Source organism: Gopherus evgoodei, chromosome 1, assembly GCF_007399415.2.
Source record: "Gopherus evgoodei ecotype Sinaloan lineage chromosome 1, rGopEvg1_v1.p, whole genome shotgun sequence".
Classification (NCBI taxonomy): Eukaryota; Metazoa; Chordata; order Testudines; family Testudinidae; genus Gopherus; species Gopherus evgoodei.
In genome coordinates this window covers 49,518,017-49,542,986 of record NC_044322.1, presented here as the reverse complement: position 1 = coordinate 49,542,986, position 24,970 = coordinate 49,518,017, and the positions used below count along the sequence as shown (strand labels likewise).

The 24,970-nt window shown below is 40.5% G+C and overlaps 1 protein-coding gene across 1 annotated transcript in view; it reads left to right on the top strand.

Annotated features, from left to right (window-relative positions):
• The window catches only part of TRPC4 (transient receptor potential cation channel subfamily C member 4), a 208,321-nt gene that overhangs the window by 163,927 nt on the left and 19,424 nt on the right, over positions 1-24,970 (top strand). Inside the window, 2 exon segments of the mRNA XM_030563819.1 lie at positions 10,319-10,458; positions 23,740-24,053. Of these exon segments, the coding sequence (XP_030419679.1) occupies positions 10,319-10,458; positions 23,740-24,053 (454 nt within the window).

Here is a 24,970-nt window from a genome sequence, read left to right as displayed (position 1 = left end):
AGAAAATGACAGGATTCTTATTTATTTAATTATTTAAGAGACAATCCCCTTGTAAGGGGCATAAGTGGGCCCCTCTATCTTCTGCCACTTCTGCACCCACAAATCAGCCAGAGACCTCAGTTTTGGTACAGTCACCCATGCTCTTTATTCACAGTACAAGTTCCCACCATTTCCACAGTACAGACAGTGTCAGGCTCACAGCCTCAGGGACTGCTAGCTTTTGCAGCCAGCAGGGGCGAGCAGCCTCTAACTCCCTAGCTCCTCCCTTTCTTCTCCCCCGGCTTCCTTCCTGCCATCCTCTATGTAGCCCCTGGATAACAAGGCCAGCAGCAGTCCCCTATTTGCCAGTTAGGCCTGGGCTTACTCAGTCATCTCCAGTTCCCCTTTCCTGATTGGAGCTGGTGTGACAGAGGTCTGGCTCAGAGTTTCCTAGCCAGCACTCTGTCACACATCTCCCCCCTTTTGAACCACCCAGGTTCATCCTTCCTCAGCCTCTCCGCCCCTGTCTGGTGGAGTTCATCCGGGGAAGCCTCTCCCCCTCTTTTGTGCAATCACCAGTGTCCTCTCCTGGAGGTTCCTTCATCCCCCACCTGCAAAAAAATACATTGGTCTGCGGCCACTCACAGGTCCTCACACCAATCGCACCCTGGCAGGCGTCTCCTTTATCCCCTTTTCTTCCGGTAGTGAATCGAGGCCAATCCTGGCCTCCTGCTGGACACCCTGGGCCTCAGGTTCCCCCAAGTCACCAAGCGGGAGCCCCATTTTTCTCCTAGGAGCTGTGTTGTGGGGAGCTCCAGCTGCCCCTTTTCTCCCTCTAAGGGGCTTGGGCTGGCCTTCTCCCCTGCACCTTCTTCCTTTTGTCTACCCTATCCAGGCTCTAATGTCTAGGGTTCTCATGTTCATTACCCCAAGGACCTGGCTTCTCTTCCTCCCCGAGGCTTTTCAGTCCAGGGGTCCCCATCCCTTTCTTCTGGGAACCTTTTCTTCTCCCTCCATGGGGAAGGCCCCAGGCTGTACCTAACACAATGGGGTATGGTAAACCCTCTACTACCCCAAGCAGCTTCCATTTAAAGCTGTCCCACACTTCTTGGGGCACCTGGGACACCGAGCAGTATCTTCTCTTCCCATGGATGCACTCCAAGGCCATCCTTGCATCTGGAATTATGCAGTGCGGTTTTATCAGCCTCCTCTGGATGAGCGAGCAGGCCGAAGCCGTATCCACCAGGCCCCTCTGGAGTTTCTTCCTCACCCTCACTGTGATGGTGGACAGCCTCTTCCCTCTTTCCTGGCCTCCAGCGTTAGTTCAACTGCAAAATATGGCCCACCCACATTGCATATCTGGAAAGTCCCCCTTTTTATGCCCTGACTGTCCACACTGCCAACAAACAATCACACCGGCTCTACTGGGAGCTCTTTGGGGTTCCTCCTTCCTCTCGGGGCCTTTCCCAGGAAGTGGGGGTTCCCTCACCTTCTTCCACAACTCTCTGTCTTTATAGGGTCGACCCTCTCTTTGGGGCACATTTGCCTCCGTGCAATCCTTGGTCAGTTTGACTGCTGCATCGACTGTAAATGGCTGATGTCGCCTGACCCAGACTCGAATATTCTTGGGGAGGACCTGTAGCAATTGCTCTAGGACTAGGGTGTCCATTAGCTCCCCCACCATTTGCGTCTTGGGCCTAAGCCAGCAGGTGGCCCAATCCATCAGTCTCTGGGCAAATGCCTGGGACTGCACAGCCCACATCCACCGGTACACATTTGGGGCTGCTAGTCCCTCCCACTACTCATAGACTCATAGACTTAAAGTCAGAAAGGACTATTATGATAATCTAGTCTGACCTACTGCACAATGCAGGCCACAGAATCTCACCCACCCACTCCTGTAACAAACCTCAAATCGTGGTTTAAAGACCTCAAGGTGCAGAGAATCCTCCAGCAAGTGACCCATGCCCCATGCTGCAGAGGAAGGCGAAAAAACCTCCAGGGCCTCTGCCAATCTGCCCTGGAGGAAAATTCCTTCCAGACCCCAAATATGGCTATCAGTTAAACCCTGAGCATGTAGGCAAGACTCACTAGCCGGCACCCAGGAAAGAATTCTCTGTAGTAACTCAGACCCCACCCACTCCAAATGTACTCATCACAGACCATTGGGCATATTTACCTGCTAATAATTAAAGATCAATTAATTGCCAAAATTAGGCTATCCCATCATACCATCCCCTCCATAAACTTATCAAACTTAGTCTTGAAGCCAGATATGTCTTTTGCCCCCACTGCTCCCCTTGTAAGGCTGTTCCAGAACTTCACTCCTCTAGTAGTTAGAAAACTTTGTCTAATTTCAAGTCTAAATTTCCTAGTATCCAGTTTATATCCATTTGTTCTTCTGTCCACATTGATACGAAGCTTAAATAATTCCTCTCCCTCCCTGTTATTTATCCCTCTGATATATTTATAAAGAGCAATCATATCCCCCCTCAACCTTCTTTTGGTTAGACTAAACAAGCCAAGCTCTTTGAGTCTCCTTTCATAAGACGGGTTTTCCATTCATCGGATCATCCTAGTAGCCCTTCTCTGTACCTGTTCCAGTTTGAATTCATCCTTCTTAAACATGGGAGACCAGAACTGCACACAGTATTCCAGATGAGGTCTCACCAGTGCCTTGTATAACGGTACTAACACCTCCTTATCTTTACTGGAAATACCTCGCCTGATGCATCCTAAAACCGCATTAGCTTTTTTAACGGACATATCACATTGGCGGCTCATAGTCATCATGTGATCAACCAATACTCCAAGGTCCTTCTCCTCCTCTGTTACTTCCAACTGATGTGTCCCCAGTTTATAACCAAAGTTCTTGTTATTAATCCCTAAATGTATGACTTTGCACTTTTCACTATTAAATTTCATCCTATTAGTATTACTCCAGTTTACAAGGTCATCCAGATCTTCCTGTATGATATCCCGGTCCTTCTCCATGTTAGCAATACCTCCCAGCTTTGTGCCATCTGCAAACTTTATTAGCACATTCCCACTTTTTGTGCCAAGGTCAGTAATAAAAAGATTAAATAAGATTGGATCCAAAACCGATCCCTGAGGAACTCCGCTAGTAACCTTCTTCCAGCCTGACAGTTCACCTTTCAGTATGACCCATTGTAGTCTCCCCTTTAACCAGTTACTTATCCACCTTTCAATTTTCATATTGATCCCCATCTTTTCCAATTTAACTAATAATTCCCCATGTGGAACCGTATCAAATGCCTTACTGAAATCGAGGTAGATTAGATCCACTGTGTTTCCTTGGTTTAAAAAATCTGTTACCTTCTCAAAGAAGGAGATTAGGTTGGTTTGGCACGATCTACCTTTTGTAAAACCATATTGTATTTTGTCCCAATTACCATTGACCTCAATGTCCTTAACTACTTTCTCCTTCAAAATTTTTTCCAAGACCTTGCATACTACAGATGTCAAACCGACAGGCCTATAGTTACTCAGATCACTTTTTTTCCTTTTCTTAAAAATAGGAACTATGTTAGCAATTCTCCAGTCATACAGTACAACCCCTGAGTTTACAGATTCATTAAAAAATCTTTTACTTTTGGTTTTAATTCCCTTTGCAAGGTCCAACTCTACATGGCTTTTGGCCTTTCTCACTTTATCCCTACATGTTCTGACCTCAATAAGGTAGCTTTCCTTGCTAATCCCTCCCATCTTCCACTCCTTGTGGGTTTCTGCTTTTTCTTAATCACTTCTCTAAGATGCTTGCTCCTCCAGCTTGGTCTACAACTCCTGCCTATGATTTTTTTCCCCTTTTCTTGGGATGCAGGCTTCTGATAGTTTGTGCAATTTTGACTTGAAGTAATTCCAGGCCTCCTCTGCCTTTAGATCCACAAGTTCTTCAGTCCAAACCACTTCTCTAACTAATTTCTTTAATTCTTTAAAGTTAGCGCTTTTGAAATAAAAAACCCTAGTCCCAAAAACCAAGGTTGTCCCTTACAACGATTTCTTCTACTCACCAAAACCAAATCTCAATGTTAAATTCCGGTGTGGAGATTACCTGGACATCTCCCAACCATCTCCCCCCAACTCCTAGTTTAAAGATCTCATAATCAGTTGTGCCAACCTCCATCCTAGAAGTCTATTTCCCTCCTTACTAAGGTGAAGTCCATCCTGAGAGAACAGTCCTCTGTCCATGAATGCTTCCCAGTGGCGATACATTCCAAAGCCCTCCTTACAGCACCACAGCCTGAGCCATCTGTTGATCGCCGTAATCTTGTCACACCTTTGTCACCCTTCTCTAGGAACCGGCAGAACCACACTGAAGATCACCTGAGCCTCGATTTTGTTAAGCATCTTCCCTAGCCTGGCATAGTCTCCCTTGATACATTCCAGCAAGAATCTAGCCGTATCATTCGTTCCCACATGAAGGACAATCAGTGGATTCTTTCCCGCTCCCATTAGGATCCTTTTCAGCCTCAAGTCCGCATCCCTTATCTTAGCACCCTGCAGACAGCATACCCTTCTGTTCTCCAGATCAGCTGTAGTTACAGGTCTGTCTATTCTTCTCAATAAGCAGTCCCCAATCACATAGACCTGCCTTTTCCTGGTGATGGTGCGATTCTCCAGTCTGTCCCATGTTCCCTCTGGCTGCAAGTCCTCTCAATTTCTATTGTCCCTTGCAATCCTCTGCAACCCATCCCATATCCTCCTGGGGCTCATATTTGGTGGTGTTGTCTCCATTGACTCTTCCCTTCTTCCTCTAGGGCTAGCTGCTCTTCTCTTCTTCCTTGCCCTCTCACCTTCAGCGACCACCTGCTGTGCCCCTTCTTCATTTTCCAACTCTGCAAACCTGTTCCTGAGTTCTATTTCTCCTTCACTGGCCCGTCTTTTCCTCTGCCTGGTTCTCTTAGTCACATGCTTCCACCATCCCCTTTCCTCACTCAGAAGTCTCCCCTCAGAATTCTTTGGTCCTGCTTCCATCTGCAAGTCTGAGCTTTTCCCTTCAGTGTCTTTGCTCCTTCATCCGCTCGAACCCCCTTCTAAACTCGACCCGAGTTTCCACCTGCATCTCCAGTCCTCGGATCTTTTCTTCCATCAGTTCTATCAGGCGGCACTTCATGCAGAAAAAAACTATTTTCAGGTACCCCCTCCAGGATCACGTACATGCTGCAGCTTCCACATCCAGTCATCCTCATTGTGTCTTTCACTGCTGCCTCTGTATTGGTCATAGCCTTCCCACGTAAAACCTGTTAGTCCAGGAAACACAAACAAAAACAAACCACCACCACCTACAGCAAAACAAACCCCCAACGGGCACCAGAACACCGGCAGACCACCACCCACTCCCTTCACTAGCCTGTCTATTCCTCTGCCTAGGACTCTTCGTCTTCCCCACAAACTTGCCTTGCAAACTCCCCCTGTAAACTCCCCCTGTTTACAGCTCTGTTTGCTGGCTCCTGTGCTGCTGCAGCTGCCTATGCTGCTGCCTGACTGGCTGGCTACCTTTATAGGACCCCTAAGCAGAGAAGCCCCACCCCCTAATTGGGGGCCAGCTTCACTCCCAGTACACTGCCCCTACCAACCTCCACACATATGACTACAAAAATACAATACACAAAATACAAAAACCTTCTCCTCCAACAGAACTCCCACTGAAACTCCCCTGTTTACAGCTCTGTTTGCTGGCTCCTGTGCCACAGCTACATTTTATTGTTAACAATCTAGCTCGACCAGAGCTAGCGTGATTATTTCCCCTGGAGCTGAGAATCACATCTCCAGCTTGAAGTATAAACATGGGAAAGTGAAGGCAAAAGGGGGCCTGCCTAGGTCCAAAGGGTGATTTAGTGGCAGAGCAGGGATTAAAACACAATTATCGCTAGCTTTGAGTACCATGCTCAATTCACTAGACCGTACTGCCCCTTTAATCCATCCCTTCTTGGCTTCGTATTCCATGTGTGAAAAGAAGTTCATTGTGCTAGATGTAAAAATAGGCCTGTAAAAAGGAGGGCCTTTTGGGGGGCAGATCCAACCGCTATTGAAGATAGTAGATAGAGTCCCCTTCATTTAGCATTGGCTCTGGATCTTAATGAGCTTTTTTACCCGTGAGTAATTTATCAAAGTTAAGTTCATCAGCTGAACTATTTTACAGCTTTGTAAAATATGTTTTGTCATAAACCTACCTGAAGGCAGTAGTTGAACTTGGCATGTCAGAGATTCACTGTTGCAAATGTTATTAGTACCCTTGCATCTTATTTCCCATCATTTGATGTTGTGCAAAGCAATATAGCAACAGAGTGGCTGGCCAATTGTGGGAAAGGTTGGAACCAGCATCTGAATGGGAGCCACAGATATTTTTTTTTAAATCCAGAAGTACTTTTACTAGTTCAAAATATTGTTTCTCTTCCTTCTTTTTTCACCAGTCCTGACTTTAATATTTACAATGAGGCATTAGCCATGACTTTGATAATCCTGGAATATACTTGTAAACAACAGAAAGCAGTTTTCCAAATGTTTGGGTTGTGGAGACAGGATAACATTTTCATGAAGTCTCCACAGGTGCTTGAAAATCAGTTTTATTTTGTAATCATTCTGGATTTGCTTTCTAGAAGAGGATTTAACCAAGATGTGTCTGATTATTTATGTCAATGTATATATCATCACTTTGTAATTGATTAATTGTTTTAATGGGAAATGGGGGAAAATGTGTTGTTTAAAAGTAAAATTTATGGTGAATGATTTAGGAGATTCATTGATAATGAGATTAATCATCAGTGACCAAATTTTTTTATAATCTGACAGGTGTTTGGGAGTTTACGTGAAAGGAGATTTTGCTCTCAACTCAAATCTTAGTGGATGGATATCTTCATCACCCAAAACATTGCAACATTTGATACCTTAATTAATTGGCACTCTCACCAGAGATGCCAAGGACTAAAACAAACAAGAGACTGAACTACCCTTTCCCCATTAGAGTCATATTGGTGAGGCAGTGCAAGGAAACTTGTATTGCTGTTGCCTGTGCTGTTTGTGTTTGGTAGATAAAAACTGATACCAGTATTTTATTTTATTTTAAAAATAAGTATCAAAATAATCAAATGTCCTCTTCTTAAAATTAAGTTGAATCTAGTTTTTTAAAGAGCTGTTTGATTTTTGTTTGTTTGTTTTTGTTAAAACAGTTGTTCAGTGGAAAAATGGCTTTCAAAGATGAAAACTTTCTTAGGAAATGTTTGTTTCCTTTGAATATATTTTTTTTCAGTTTTTCAATGAAAAATGAAAACTAAACATATTTGATTTTCTGGAAACTGATTTTTTTAAGTGTTTATTTAAACATTTTGGGGGGCGTTGGTGAAATTTTTCTGTTTCAGACAACAAAATCCCCAATTTTTCTAAACCTGAAATTTTTAGAAATAACTGCGTTTTCCTATCAAAACAACAAATAGTGGGGGGGGGGAGTGGGGAAAAAACTAACAGTTTTCAGTTTTTTAATTTCCTTTTTTTTTGTCAAAAAACTTTTTAAAAAATTTCCTAGTATTGACCAGCTCTGATTTTATACATTATAATTCTCAAGTTGGATTCAAGACAAAGTCCCATTCACCAATTTTCTGCTATAGTGGTAAGCAGCCTAGCTTTGGGTGTCCACTATATCTGCTGTCTTCTATTGAATTGCATACAGCTTGTAGTGTTCCTTTCCTGGCTTGCAATCCACTTAGAAGTGGACAAATATTTTGTCTAATGTGTGTCCATCATTTCAGCATTTATTTGCAGTGCCCAACCTTTTTCAGCTTTCTATTTTTATGCTCCAACATCGGATTATAAAGACTGGCAGACAAGAGTTTAAAAGCCAAGCTCTTTATAGGCCCTCTTGAAAGCATTTCTGCCCTAAGAATACTGTTATGAGATCTGTATTTCACAATTAAAGAGACTCTTTGTAATTTCATGATCATTTTCTGAAACCGAGGCAGTGCTTAAAACAATGGTTTCTGTAATATGGCTGCTTTCTGCCCATAAACTCATAAAACTGACAAAGAAATGCTAGCTATTTTTTTTTAAATGAACAGTCTGACATAGTTCTGTTGTAGTTTAGATAATGCCATGAAAGCATTTGTCATTAAGTTATTGTCTGCCAGAAAAAAAGCCCCTAGTCTTTGTGAGGTTGCGTCAACTCAGATCTTAGGCTGTTTGTAATGTCAAATTATTTCAGCAACGATTCTTCCATGACCACTTTATTTTAGTTCCTGTAAACTTTTGTCTTACTAATCATCCCAGTGCCATTCTGCATTGTCCTCAAGCAGTATACTAAGTGAAATACTTAACTGAGATGAACTGGAGAAGAATTTATTTAGGTTGATATACCCATGAATCTCTAAGGCCTCCTTGTGCTGGGGTCTTTCCATTTACACAATTGTCTCTATGCTTAAATCTGGTCAAATTTCTCAATGGCAAACCAAATTCAGGGACTTTTGGTGAGGTTAGCACCTCTCCCACTCAGTCCTTTGAAGACAGGATGACTGAGTGTGATGCTTCCCAGGGGTATCTTGGTTGTAAGGCATCTCACTATCACCTGCCTTTAGCATGAGGAAGTCTTCTTTATTTAACAAAGAAATTTTATTTAACAAAGAATAGAGATTCAAGAAGAAGCCAGTAAAATTAATGGAACCAAATGGTTACATATAAAATAATACACATTCTAGAGCCTAGACTTATCTAACAAGATATTTTCAGGTCCTGTAGGATTTAGCTCACCACAAAGTCTTTCTCCCAGTATTTTACAGTCTGTCTGTCTGTGACCTTTGGTACATAAGACATGCATGCTTGCAGCTTCTCTCCTAGGTGAAGATTATGGGTACAGACCCATGCCCCTAGATATATTCCAACAATCCAATGCGTTTCCTCATAAACAGGAGGCCCTTTTGACTTCCCACTGGCTATTTTTTCCTGTAGGCTTCTTGTATGTTCTTCAAGAACCTGGCTCAGTGTGTAAAGAGCCTTCCATTGTGAAGCATACAATGCATAATTTACATATAACTAGACAGAGTGAGAAATGTCTGTTACCTCCTGTCAGAAAGGAACGTGCTTGTCACCTCCTGGTGACCTGCTTTACTCACAGATCTTAAGAACATAATTTCCAGCATAGATATAAAACTCTTTAAATATTATCCTTACATACATTTTGCAATGGTTATGAGGACTGGCTCTCAAGAGAGACTTCACTATAATGTAGATAATAGACCCGGATCCCTGTAAACTCATCTGCACCCCTTATGCCCTCTGCCAGTTGGCATGAAGAGGTCCCTGGTCACATTCTGATCTCCCCTACTTCAAAGTGACTAACATTCAGCAGCACAGCTAGAATGGGTTGGTTATCTCTTTGAAAGGGATGCTCCTTCCCTTATATGAGTGGACAGCATCTCTGCGCTATGATGTAACAAGAACAAGAGTACTTGTGGCATCTTAAAGACTAACAAATTTATTTGAGCATAAGTTTATGCTCAAATAAATTTGTTAGTCTTTAAAGTGCCACAAGTACTCCTGTTGTTTTTGCAGATACAGACTAACCTGCTGCTACTTTGAAAAATATGATGTAACACTAACAGTGCAGTCTATGTACAGTGAGTTCTGCCATGTGACAACATTCTAACCTTTTGGAACGAGTAATTGTGATACGGGAAGAAAAATTAGTTTCTCACCACCACTATGTGTATCAGGCCCTTTATTTTCTGATGTCAGGAAAAACATAGCAAAACTATCTTTGGCACCAACAAAGGCAAAAGAGGCAATGCCTCCTTGGAGTTGAGTCTGATGTCTCCTCCGTGTAGCCACCTTCGGTGAAAATATTGATTATGACCAAAAGGCAATTCCTAATTATAGAGTTTATTGATACAAGGCTCATTAGGCCTCTGCCTAATGTTACTGAAAGAGACAACTAAGGAAAAGGTGATAAGCAACATATTGGTATTTCCCCCAAGTGTAAATCGAGGATTTCACTCTCCATTGCTGTCAGGCTGGCATCTTTAATGAACATTTAAGATAATGGTCAGTTTCTTCAGTTATGCAGTTTCCATTGGAACACACAGCTAAGGACAGAATATGGCAATAGTTGCTATGTTAGACTACTTTTTATACGCTCTTTAGAATGTAATGAAAAAGTAATAGAAGTAATGCAAAAGAAAATGAAGCTGTATGCTTACATGAATGGCATGTCAGTTCTCACTTGCTTAGTGAATGCATTTTGGAAACATGAATCAGAAAATGAAGTCTAAAATGATTGATCTGTATAAAATTCTTCTGAAAACCATGCTTAGAATGAATTCTTTTATATTTACAGGTTTCATATGGGGTGAAATTAAACAGATGTGGGATGGTGGACTACAGGATTACATTCATGACTGGTGGAACCTAATGGATTTCGTAATGAACTCCTTGTACTTGGCAACAATTTCTTTGAAAATTGTTGCATTTTCAAAGGTAATCATTCTATTGTTAGCTAATATTTATAAATAAATCTATTAAGTAACTAAGGTTGTACTTTTTGACTTGCTTCTATATTTCAAAGTTTCTTTGATTGATAAACTACTAGAATGACTCAATGAATCACTTTACTAATCTGTCAGTTTTGCTATCTGTAAAATGGTTTTAATCTTCTCTATCTATGCCACAGGATGTTGGATGGCTTAATTCATCAGGATAAGTAAAGTATTTTGAGACGTTTGTATGTAAGGTACTATAAAAATGCCAAGCATTATTATTATTAGGTGTGGATATTTGTACAAAAATGTATTATATGTCAGATAGTCTTTGCATAATTTTTCTACTGAAGCTTTATTATTAAGGTTGTCTAATAAATAATATGCAACCTTGAATCAGAATTGCATGAAAAATTCAAATCAAAGCTTAAAAAACATTGAATGCTTTTAGTCCAATTTAATCAATAAACTGAAATTTAATGTAAATTTTGACTAAATAATAGAAGCATTGTTGTGGAAAATTTTTCTGTTTTGCTCCCCATTGTCCTATTTTTTGAATAAGAAATATGACATTATAACCATTTGAATTTTCTTCCAGAGAAACATCCATTTGTTTAAAAAACATGAATAATTGAATGTTGCCTGTTTTCCATGTGAATTCATGGACATTCCTTGTAAAAATTAAATATTCTGGTTTCAAAATGGTCTTGAATGAAAGAAAAATAGATTCAAATTAAATTTAAAGAAAAATGTGTCAGCACTTTCACACGGCTCTAATCACCTCTGAGTCATGATAACTTTCTAATTTATATTATTCATTATCATTATTAGATTTCAGTGATTTCAAGTTTATTTCCACCAACTATCCAATAACTACAGGGCTAGATTCTCTCCTGTGCCTGGATCCAGTAGGCTAAAAAGAAAGTGGGCATCCATAAAGGAACCGTTTACAGCTCCCTGTTCTCAAGTCACAGCTGTTCTGGCTGCAGCCGTGGCATAAGTTTAGAGCAGACCTCGGAGCTTGTCTAATTTATGTCAGTTGGCGATGGTTCATCAGTGTCCATATGCCCAGCTGATAACTGGCAGAGTGGAACAGAGCCCCTACACACTTGACCTGCCATCTTCCTCTTCTTATCACATCAGGTGTTTCTAAACTTTTTGCCTGCATGTCCCCATTTTCAGACTTTCTGTTTCTTGTGACCCCAGATCACAGCAAAGTAACATAGTAACTAAGGAATCCAAGAAGATTGCACATTAAATATATTTAATGCTCTCTAATATGACACATGGGCTTGCACGTTGCGACACAGCTCCTCAAAGTCCGGTGATGTGGTAGAAATTGCGTATCTAATCTCCAATTTGACATCAGTGGTAGATAGATACTGAGACTTGACGAACACAAGTGTGCTGAATCCAGCTCCACACAGTTACGTGCTCGTGAATGTCACCATCAGTTTCAAGGTGTATTCTGAGAGTGCAAGATAATCATTCTTCACAGTGAACCAGAATCCTGGGAGAGAAAGTTGGGCATATGTTACTCGCAAGAATTGATCAGAGGACATTTTGATGGGCTGTTCAATTTCAGCTGTTGGCAAATCCATGGTATCAGGCTTGCACTGAACGTAGTTTCACACCCAATCACACATTGTCATGTCCAAGTTGAGGGAAAAGGATGCAAACTGTTCCTCCATCTGGCTGAGTTGTTCAGCCATCACATGTGTGGGAAGCTCAATAATTTCACTGACAGCCAGGAAATTAGAAAGCTGTGGGAAGGATTCCTCATTTGTTTCTAATAGATAATTCTTCCAGAAAACAATTTTCTTCATTAATCCTATGAGTCAATCACTCAGCTGAAGAATGTGAGTTTTCTTTCCTTGCAGACCTGTAGGCATTTCATTCAGTTTCCTAAATATGTCTGTGACTTGGCCAGAAAGGCACTTCTTCCTTTGGTCACCTAGAAAATCAACAAATTCACTCTTTTTGCAGTCCATTGTATAAGCACACAGCTCATCTCTCAGTTCAAAAAATCATCCCAGTACTTTTCCTCAGGGATCTTCAGTGTGGAATAAAAACGTGTCATGATCAGATCCCTTGTCTTCACACAGTTTTCCAAACAGATGCGTGCAAAGAGGCTGAGTCTTGATGTAGTTCACAATAGATGATACTGCAAAAATTCACCTAGCTCTGGACTCACAGCTTTCTATTCCTGTTGTTTTCTGTGATTCATGTAGTGAGTCCACAGAGCAGACAGAGCAACTTTCTTTACCAAGGCATTCAGACCTGCTGGTGGCCTGCCATAGACAGAGTTCCTTCTGTGCAAAAGCTTACAATGTGATCACCAAGGACATTTTTGTTTTGCTTGTAGCCATGTAGTACATCGAACGTTCCTTGTACTGCCTTGTGTCCAGAAAGAGGGAGACAATAGAATGTCTTCAAGAATTGCACTCTTCCATGTATTTCACAAAAGCCAAGATATGTGCATCAAGACCCTCAGTGCTCATATCAACTTGAAGAACAAAAGCATCTGTGTTTTTCAGACTCTCCATCAGTGTGTTTTCCTGATCTGCTGCTATCACCTCAATCCTTCAATTCACTGTGTTGTTGGAGAGTAGTATGTCTTTGGGTTTGTTTGCCTCAGTTTCCCCACACATTATCTTCAACATTGATTTCATCTGGTAAAATCAAAATCTCTTGGCCTGCGCCAGGCAGCAACTCACTTCAGATGATGCCTTTTGTGTATAGTCAGAGATGGACAGGGCTCTTTTGAACTGCACTTGTTGACATGAAAGTTCTTCTTTCCAGCTCTGGAAAAATGACCTTGGTTTTCCTACATGTTCCCTATGAAGGGCTCACAAGGGTCATTTAAGTTTATTGGGCTTCAGGCTTGTGTGTGTGTGACATAGCAGGCATTTTGTCCTTCCTTCATTCTTGACAAAAACATTGGTGAAGCCATATGCAAAGCCTCACCATATTTGCCTGCACATTTCTTGCATGCCTGTTTTTTGCACATACCTGCATTACTAGACTCACTGCTGGAGGATGAAGCAGATACCCTGCATAAAAATGAGTCCATTGTGCCTCATCTCACAAGTCAGAAAGAGGAATTCTTAGTTAAGCAGATGAGGCCAGGACTTAGGAAGGCCCTGTGTGCTGATACTACGGCAGCACAGAGACAGTGACTTACAATGATCCTTTATGCTTGAGTGTCATAAAGGTACTCAGGGTGGCATAAAAAGATATGGGCCCTGCCTTAAGGAGTTCACAAGCCACTTCAGATTCCCTTTCAGAAAAAGCTAACACAGGTTCCTACCCACTCAAGCAGAGAAGATGCTCTGTTGAGAAGGCTGCTGCCCACAGAGAAGCATCTTCTGGATTCAAGTCTCTCAGCTGAATGCTTGCACAGCCTGATGGGGCAAATGGCATCCTCACAGCCACCTCCTCACAGCTCATGTGTCGAGACCTGCTGTACAAACACCACAACAGGAAGCTGCCATTTTACAAAATGCATTCACCATACATGCAAGGTCATGCCATGAGGTGGCTGCTATTTAGATGTACAAAATGGCAACCTCCCGGCGCAGAGTTTGAGGAGCAGGTCCGGACATGTTCAGGGGCAGATGGCATCATCTCGTGGTTCAAATCTGGTCCTTTGGACCTGCGACCCCATCTACTAATGGCACAAACCCATTTGGAATTGCAACCAACAGTTTGGGAACCGTTGCATCTCAGCAGGGTGTGTAGGGGACAAGGTGTAGCATAGTAGCTGTTTGTGCTGATTTCACACCCAGGGGAATTTTCATCTAGGCAGCTGTGGCCAGATTCGAGACCCTGTGCATCACTCAGGTAGAGCAAAGATATTTGAAAAGGTGGAGAAAAATCTGCCTCCTTTTATTCAGAAAGCTAATGGAATGTGTTTTGATATGCAGACACAGTTTCATATACAGTGACTAGGAAATAGCCTTTTTATTGGTCCAAAATGCAAAATAACAACCTCATTGGTAATTTAAACCTTTCTAAAACATTGTAGACATCCAATTTTTCCTTTTAGAACAATGTTAATTTGAAACCATAATAATCCTTTCATCTCCCAGGCAGCTTCTGCCTTCTGTAATCAGATTCCAAGGTGACAATGTATGAAGTAATATGCATCCATTACCCTCCAAATTAGTATTATGATGCTAATCAGACTCCAAATGTAAACACAGCAGTGCATAAAATATTACCTTTAATTCTGAAATTATTTGTTTTGTTATGCCTGTGATTTTTAAATCCAACTAGCTTTTTTGTCCTTGCTTTCTTTCACCTTTCCTTTGGTAAAATGATTAAATCAGAGTATATAAATATTGCCTCTGATATAAACAACTGAAATAATGAGTGGTTAATTGATTAATCAATCACATTTGTTTCAAATTCTTAAAATATGATTGTTTTCCAGTTGTATAAAAAATGAGGACCTAGGATTACAAACACTACCAAAATGTTATAAAATATGACCTTTACTTTCATTTGCTAAAAGCTGCATGTCTATTTTTTCTGAAATATAGTTTTGCCTGTATTTACTGAAATAATTATATAGGCCCAGTTCTCAAATGTGTTCTACCTGTTGTGTATCACTCTAGTGGCACAACATAGCCAGGTTTCAGAGTAGCAGCTGAGTTAGTCTCTATCTGCAAAAAGAACAAGAGTACTTGTGGCACCTTAGAGACTAACAAATTTATTTGAGCCAGACACCCATCTTAACCAGCTTCCTTGTATAAGAGGCATAGCAGCTCAATGCTACTCCCTGATGTGGAAGATGTTCCCAGAAGAAAAAAAAAGAGTTAATTGCTGGAAGAAAAAATGCTTGCTGATACCAAACTTTTGAGTCTGCAAGCAGCTGAATGTTATTTAGAGCAGCCCATGTGCTGCTCTAAATTACATCAGGCACTAGAGGAGCCCATAGTTAGGTCCGGAATTGGGAAAATGCAAAAGGATATCTTAGAGCCTTCTTTGACCATTCTCCCACCCCAGTGATAAGTGTGTCTTATGTTCATCTGAGGACCAGGGTCCAGAGCCTCAATTGAGGTGTGTAAATAGCTTTGAAGATCAGGGCCTTGTCTCTTATACCTGTTTATCTACCAACATACAAGTTAAATGTCACATGGTTATAAATGTATTGTAGTCTCATACATTTTAAGTTCATTAAGGCATGATTTATGTTAAGGGCTGTAGCTGCTTCAACTGAGGATTATAAATACAAATAGAACTGTTTATGCTGTAAAACAAAGGATTCTGTTTATATTTTGAAACTATAGTATGTTTTGCACTGCTGAGTCAAGTACTCCTCTCACTTCGATGCATTACACCTAAGGATGCTTTTAATGTTTTATTAAACTGAAGCATGGCTTCCATTACTGTGTGTTTTCAGCTGTGTAAGAAATTGCACACAGCTGATGTCACTAAATAATTGCCTCTCACCCATTAGCATGTAATGCTGTGTAATTCTATCACTTTGGGGGCAGAGGTCATATTCAGAGTGTAATTCTATCCTGAAAAGTGATTCTGTATCTAAACTACATTGTTGGGCTCCATATTTATTGTCTCAGTCCTTTCCAAATTGAATCTACTCTGCTAATTAGTACAAGGATGGTTTTTTTTCCCTAAATATCAGTGCTTCAAACACTGGGATGCTTAGCCTGTCTCTCTGGCATTGTAAAAGGTTTTAACTGATATTTGGCCAATGCCGAAGATTATAGACATTCACTTGCACTGGCGTATTAACTGCACAGTAAGAAAAAGTATAATTTTTGTGCTTCATTTTTGTTGTTTAACATCTTTTGGCTGATTATTCTCAGTTTTTCTCTACTGGTTCTCTGAAATGTACAGTACAGATTGTGACATACATGGCCTAATAACAATAATTTGAATTTCATCCAAGAATTAATCTTTCCAAGAATTTCAAAGCATTTTACAGAGGTAGGAAAAATATTTATCCCTTTATTATAGATGAGAAAACTGATATATCAAGAGTCATACGTGATTTGATTAAGGTTGGAAAGATAGTCAGTAGCAGAGCTGCAACTAGAACAAGGTCTCCTTATTCACATTTATATAATAACTTGACCACACTGTCTCTCCTTAGGATCATATGATAATTCTGCAATTTATGGTTTCTGCTCTAGAGAGTAAAAAGTAATTATCTGGCCACCTTCCCAATGCTTACAACTGTCTTGGATGTTAATCTTGTGTATGGTTTTCTGTGAATAATTATCAGGAACTGTTATTTCATATTCCTTTGGCATCATTAATATACATGATAAATTTGCTTTGAAGTTCTAGTCTTTACATAGTTCTAAACTGTCCATATTTGCTTTCTTCAGTTTTCCATTGGTGTGGACTATGTATTTCCCCTATGTATTAAATAGTTATTAAGTAAATGACTGCCTAGGCAACATGCCAAAGGGTTGTGTTTGAGCTGGAGGTGGAGTGCAGAAATTCTATCAGTTGTTACAATATGAGCAACCCAAGAAATCAAAACTCATGCTCCATCAGAGTTTCGTCGGTGTAAGATGATGATCTATTAGGAACCCTCCACAGAGGGCCTGATCCAAAGGCCATTGAAGTCAGTCCCATGCACTGTGGAACTGCAGAATCAAAGCTTTGCATTACTGAGGTGGCAGGATATATTTGTGTTTTTACCTTCTTTGAATTACTGAATATAAGCCATTGCTGGAATCAAGATAAAATACTTTATGTATCTATGATCTTCTCTTGTATGGGAAATCTCACATTCCTGTACTCATTTTGTATTACTCAGTGTCTAATGACTCTATATTGACATACTATCAAACAGTCATTTCATATCCTAATTCTTTTTATAACCCTATAGTGTGCAAATGAACTAAAGTGAATTAATACACTAAATATACACATACTGTTTTTGAGGAAACTATTGAATGAGCAATTTACTGGAAGCCTGTGCAGGTGAGAAGTTTTGACTGGGTTTATTTAGTTTCTTTTAGTAAGGATATTTTTTACTTTGTTATTAAGCAAGTCCCTTTTCAGTCCCATCCTGGTCTGTCTTTATCTAAGATGCAGTTTATATCGTGTAATATATAGTATAGTATATTCAGTTTCAATATAAAATTACTGTAGACACAAATTATAAAATTACAGTGCACACAAAGAAATACATTAACTCTTAGATTTGCTGAGAGTCCTACAGAGCTCTGACATTTGATATACAGTGAAATGTCTAATTGCACTCCACGAACATTTACAGATTTCAGTCATAATGATTAGGAAGGAGAATGAGACAACAATACAAAGTGGAATCTGCAGTTTGAAAAACAGATTATAATCAGAATAATTCAGAGGTGCCTTGTAACTCCTGAGAAATAAAGGATGAATATCCAAAGAGATCATTTATGGAGAAAACAACCACTTGTGGTTCATAAAAAACTAACAAAAATGAAATAAATATCAGCATCTTTAGAGTGGCCCATTTGCTAATATTTCTTTCACTATTTTTAATGGGCTGTTTCCCCCATAAATGATCTGTTTTCCCTTTTCTCTTTCACTTCTCAGGAGTTACTGAGCTCCTGAGTAAATGTGCTTATTCAAACCTGTCTCTCAAACAATAGGTATCAATTTGTGCTAGTATCTTTTTCATTCCATGGCCTGGCCATGCAGTTATTCTCTTCTGCTCTTACTAATATTCCTTCTGCTTTTAACATGGTCAGTCAATCTCATTCTTCCTCCTTTTTTTTCCTTTTGATATCTGTGATTCTGTGCTCTCCTGGTTCATCTCTTTTCTTGATGAACAGTCAGTCAGCATTTTAATCCATAGATCTTCATCTTTCTTTCTTCCCAATGTATCATTTCTGTCAGGCGAAGCCAGCCACAACCAGGGCCAGATTCAATATCTAGGGATTCCTTTCCATTGTTACAACACAGAACCGGCTCAAACCCCCACCCAGTAACCTGGGGAAATTACACACCACCCCTGGGCACTTCTGAGAGGCAATACTTTGCCACTCGCAAGCACAGAGGCTGAGTGTAAAAAAGAAACTTTTAATAAGAGGAGGGAAGTAACTCGGTATTAATTTGGGGAAATACTGCAAACAGGGTTTATAAACATAAACCGTGAGCAAAAGACCCACCCTGAAGTGGCCGGTGTCCTTTTCCCTTCAGGTTCTTAAGTCCAGCAACCCAAAAGTCCCTTTAGCATGCTCATCCCTTCTCTGCACCCCATTAATATTTGCTATCCTTGGTCAGTGCGGACCCAGTGTTCAGAGGTGCATCTGCAGAGTTCACCTCCCACTCTGGGTGGAGATAAGGAGGCACCTTACTTGCTCTGCTGCTCGGGCGCTCGTCCACTGACCCTCTCTCCTGCTGCCTTGCTGGCTTCTTCTGCACCTCTCCACCAGCTGCCCTGTTGGTCACTCACTACAACTCTCTGCTTCACCAGCCACTCATTTGCCAGCTGACTGTCAATCACCTTCTGCTGCCACCTGCCTCTCTTCTGTGACCTCTGCACATCAGTCTCTTAATGATTTTTAGCTCTTAGCAGTCTGGGCAGAAACACCATCCCACCACAACTGATTTCAGCTGTAACTGAGCATTTAAAATAACAAAAGAGGCTCCCAAGGAAGCCTATTTAGTACTTTCTTTGAATAGCAGGAGGAGAGGTCAAACCAGTTTGGAGACTCTGAGGGAGAGTCCACAACCTCCTGGCTGGGACACCTGTTCCCACCCCTCTTACTTTCACAGGGCTCTGGCATTTGAGCCCCTGGTTTAAACGAGGTTCTTTCAGCTGAGGTGACCCCCTTCATTTGAGACAGGTTAAGCACAATCTTGCTTCCCTGTATTCTTACAATAATTACAACATTTTGGTAACAGCATTTCACTCCCCCTGCATTCAATATTAAAGTAATTTGTAACCCAACACCAGCCAAAGTTGATTACTTTGAGCAAAACATCACTCTATTTGCTGGATATCTAAGCAGAGCAGGCGCAAACTGTATTTACATAAACACACCCAAAGTCTCTCCACCTCCCAGCTAGCTGTCAGGGAAGAATTCATTCCCTGCTTACACCTTACTTGCTGGCATCAACCTAGTTTCTGTTCTCAATCCCTTCTATACATCTTCCTCTTGACAGCATCTGTTCCCACGTTTCAACTATGCATTTATGTGGTCTAGATTCCAGACCTACATCTCCACTCTTCACCTCCTTCATTATGTTTTAATCTTGTAACTCCAAGTGTCCTTCTGACATCTCCCAGCCTCTCAAACAATATCTCTCCAAAACAGAATGTATCATTCTTTCCCTTCCATCCACTACCTCTTTCTCTATCACTTCACATTTCTGGCCATATACAGATTCACAATCTCCTTGTATTTTCAATTCTCTTCTTCCTATTTCTCCTTTAAAAATCAACAACATCCATCCTTTCATATATCTCCCCTACTAAAATATTTGTCCATATATGGCCATATCTTCCTTCAGTTCTCTTCTCTGCTCCCCTTGTTCTCACTCTCCACCATCTAATCTATCCAAACCTTGTAGTGTAAAGTAATCTTCGTCTCCTACTTCCCAGCCCCATTATACTCCTTGTGAATCCTTTCAATGACTTCTGGTCTGTTAGCATATCCAGGTTCCTAGCCATCCCCTTCAGAGTCACTACAACCTCCTCTTCCTAATGACATCTTTTGTTTTTATTTGTTCACTACTTTTCTACTCTCTAAACTCCTTCCAGTCCACTCTTCTCACTGCTCTCTCAATCTTATCAGCTTATGATATCCCCAGCACTTGGCAGGTTTCCTGTTCTCCTCTCCCTCTTTCTCCACCTACAAATGCTCAGTCAGAGCATGTCAGCTCTTCAGTACATGGACAGTTTCTTATTATATTTTTAGAAAAGTGCCACGTACATTTACAGTGATGTCTAAATTATACTATATAATAATAATATTCAGAAAAGTCACCGTGAAAAGGACATTGAGGAGTGCACTTTTATTCTGTCAGTAACTTATATATTCAGTTTTCTCAGTTTGCAAGGTCATTTTTTTTCCTGACTGCTAGCATTGCAAACTCAGCCGTTGCTCTGCAACACAAGTTGTGCTCTTTCTGCCACTTATGTCAGCACCAGTAATAAGGATTTACAATCAGACCTAATTGATGATTTGGGTTAATGATGCATGAGGCAGAATAACATGTGTCCTGTTTCTTGCATAGCTGTATTGGCTCTACCGTGCCAGCGGTAATAAAAGCTTGATTTTATGAGGGAAGGTCACTAGAGTAAGGAAATGGTTTTGTGGCTAGGGCACTGGCTGGGACTCCAACATGGCTGAGTCTCCTCCACAGCTCAGTCATAGATTTTCTGTGTGACTCTCTCTAAGTCATTTTTTCTCTCCTGTGTGTCAGTAAAATGCGGATAATAGTACTTCCCTACCTCCATGAGGTGAATCCATTAATGATTGGTGCCCAGGTGCTGCTGTATTGAGGGTCATATAAGCACCAAGATAGACATGACTTGACATAGAGGGAGCAAATGTAGCTTGTGTCTATTGAACTTAGACTTTAGTAATAGTAGTAGTAGTAATACTACCTATTTTTTATTTTGCACTTTTTATCAATTAATCTCAATGCACTTTAAAGTATTTATCAATGACCTTTAAAGTATTTATCCTTACAACATCCCTGTGAGATAGGGAAGTATTATTATCCCTGTAAGTACTTCAACAGGGATTATGGGCTAGATTCACATTGCCACACCTTTTAGCACCTAGAAAATCACTGGGCTTCACAAAACCTACATCTGACAGCTAGTCTGTTTATACAGTGAATAGGGAGGGAGCGGTTTCTCAGAGTGGGATTCACAAAAGCCAGCACGCTAGGCATCTCCTCTGCTAATCTAGTCAATGGAATATGCGGAAGAGAGGGATGTGTCCTAAGCCACCTCACCCCCCCCCCCCCACCCCCCTGTAAGTTTGGCACTTAAGTCAGGCTGGAGGGAGACATCTCCCTCTGCTTGGGATTCTCCATGGCAAACCCTCTCTTGGCACCTATGTGGTTTTTGCAAGAAGTCTGGGGGGGGGGTCACTTTTAGCCTAGTGATTAGGGTACACACCTTGTCTGTGGGAGGCTCTGATTCAAGTATTCATTCAAGGGAAAGGCTTTTGACCTGGTTCTGTCACCTTTCAGGTGTGTGCCCTCACTACTGGGCTGATGTGGCGCTCTCGCCTGTTGAAGCTGTTCCACTGTGGCTACGTCATTAATGATTTAGGACAAATGTTTTTTATTTAAAATCCATTGTCATGAAAAAGTTACATTAACTGTGTTGTGGGGGATTGTTTTCCCCCCAGTGCATTCAGAAATTAAGAACATTTCTTTATTTGAGATAAAAAAAACTTTATTTAACAAGCAAATTGAAAGAACTAGCAAGAGTCTCTTCAGTGTGAGCCTATATGCCATTTTCACATGAGGATCAATGTGGAGTGGTCACTACATACAAATTCACTGCATTCTCCACATTGCTTGTGGCTCTTCTGGTCAGCTGACTGTGGCAAATATGTCGGTGTAATCAAAGGACAAAATAATAGAGCAACACATTTGGAGTACATTTGTACCTTACATACATTTCTGATACAGAAAAATGTTTTTTATAATTAATTTTAAAAAAATGTCACTGAATTGTGTACATACGCCTAGGTGAAAATGTCCTAAAACAGCATAGCTGGAGGGTCACCAGTTCATGAGTTTTCACAACATATATGCTTGTGGGATACAACTTTACCCCACGAATATAGATGAGGGTTAAAAAAAGTCATTGGACAATGGATACTGGATCTCCCACCTTGACCGAGTGAATGCATTCAGCACAGGGCTACAGAATTATTCTCATGCTTGCTTCTTCTTTCTCTCTCTCTGACCCAGTGACTCTTTCATTATTTATCCACATGAAACAGCTTCAACAGGAGAGACTGTGAAGGTCTCACCTCAGGCTCTCCCATAGCTCAGTGGTTAGGGCCTATAGCTGAGAGATAGCAGACTCCAGTTCATCTCCCTTCTCCCTCTCAGTTGGAGTTGCAACTTGAGTTGGTCAGCTCCCACATCCTAGTTGTGTACACTGAGGTAAAAGTTCTGAGGGAGGTCCTCCTTCCCCCACTGGCTATTTTGTGTGATCTCACCTACCAGATCAGATTGCCATAGGCAAGCTCTGAGCATGCTTACCAGATCAGGCCCCACAGTTCCAATGCCTTTCTTCCCCTGGTTCATGCATTGCTTTGGGGCTATGAAGTCCAGACACCTGGTGTGAGGTAGGAGTGTGCATGCACAGAGGCAGAAACATAAATACTTAGGGAAATTTTACTGAAAAAATGTAGATACCAAGTGAATTTAGATGCCAACTGTATTTGGGAGCAGCTGAACAGAGGTTTTGTGAATCCCAGTGGGCCTTATTCCGGGATTTGGGTTCCTAAAGTGGTAGTTAAGTGCATAAGTCCTTTTGTGAATTTAGCCCTGTGTCTTCTGATATGTTCTGTACAGCACAGAGCATGTTAAAGGTACTCAATAGATAATCAGTAAAAATTACAGAAGAGTATTTTAAAAGGTTTTATTTTAAAATGCATTTCAACTTCATGGAACCTATCGGTAGGCCTGGACTGTTAAAGGTTCATGATTACAAGGATCAGACTGACTGAAAATGAGGTAAGTAAACAATTAGGCATGGCTTAAAGGGAGAACAAATAGATGTTGTCATTGTTTTAATATTAGAGATTAAATGATATTCTTATTCTTTATCTACTGTATAGCAACTTTTCAGTGATTATCCAGGCCTTGATCTATCAAATGCTTATATATGGAGTCTTTATTCATTTGAGTAGTTTCATTGACTTTCCAGGATCCAGCACCCACTTCCTACATTTTGAGAGATCCAGATCTTCATAAATTTGCTAAATACAATTACAGTGTGTACTGCTTTTCTACTGTCTGTCACAGACAGTTACAAAAAGACCAGACATGTAATCCTTTCACTGCAACAAAATCATAACAAAATACAAAAAGTCTAGTATAAATTATCCTTCAGATGAAGGTCTGGATAAGGGCAAACACACAAGCCATATTTGTTCTAATATTAAGATTATGAACGCCTTTGAAGAGACAAACCAGACGTAGTCCATTCCAAAAAAGGGCTAATTTTTGTGTTATTCATGCCTGAACAGAATGGCTCAGCAAAGAAACTGAACAACTTTGATTTCTGTATGAAAACAAAAGTATAATTCTCTCTTTTTTTTTCCAGTATAGTGGGTTACACCCACGACAAAGCTGGGATATGTGGCACCCCACATTGGTGGCTGAGGCATTGTTTGCTATTGCGAACATCTTTAGTTCCCTGCGCTTGATCTCATTATTTACTGCAAATTCTCACTTGGGTCCTCTGCAAATATCTCTAGGAAGAATGTTACTGGACATTTTAAAGTTTCTATTCATATACTGTCTCGTGCTGCTAGCTTTTGCAAATGGGTTGAACCAGCTGTACTTCTATTATGAAACAAATGAACCCAACAGCTGCAAAGGAATACGGTGTGAAAAGCAGAATAATGCATTTTCAACGTAAGTGGCATATCTACTTTTCATTTGATACATGCAATATTTTACTGTAAACTCTACTTAGACTGGCTCAAACTGTAAGCTCTTTGGGGAAAAGACATCTTTTTTGTTCAGCATTTGTGCAACACCTAGCACAGTGGCATCCTGGTCCATGACTGTCTCTAGGTCATACAATACAAAATAATAATAATAATAATAATAATTAATAAATACTTACAGCAGTCTAGGATAACGTATGGTCTATGCTAGAAAGACGTCCACAGATGTAACTTAAAAGAGTCTGAGCTAAAATGAGATAAATGAGATGATAGCGTTATTTTGGCAATAAAATACTGATCTGGCTCCAAACAAATAAATGTAACCTGCTAAGTGTTTTCTTCTACGGGCAAATGTTGCTGTGGTTTTCTTCAATGTCTGTCTGTTAAGATTAAAGTGTCATCTTCTGAACAACTTTAGTTTTCAAAAACTTCAGGATTGTGTGTGGATAAATTGGATGTACAAGGTTCCACTGAAGCAGGACAAGGAAAAAAATTCAGTCCAAGCTGCCAGGGAACCTGAATGCAAGGCCACCTTCAATTGAATTTCTTGTAATTGTTCAATCTCTACATTCTCACTTTTGTCTCAAAGGCTAAATAATAATGAGTTTCAGTTATTTATTTGCTTTCACTTTGAAAATCAGTGATTTTAGTTCTTTAGCTATATCAAGTGACAAGGTTAGTGCCCAATCTATATTAAATGAATCTTAATTCTCTACTTGAACTTTCACCTTCCACACTAAATTGGACTTCTGATACAAACAGCTGTTACCAGCTGAGTTCTGTAAGTCATATGTAGCTACTCACCTACATTTAAATTGGACCAAGAGCCACTTCTCCATCAGGGTGACATTGAGTGAGGCAATGATCATTTGGCTGTCTCCC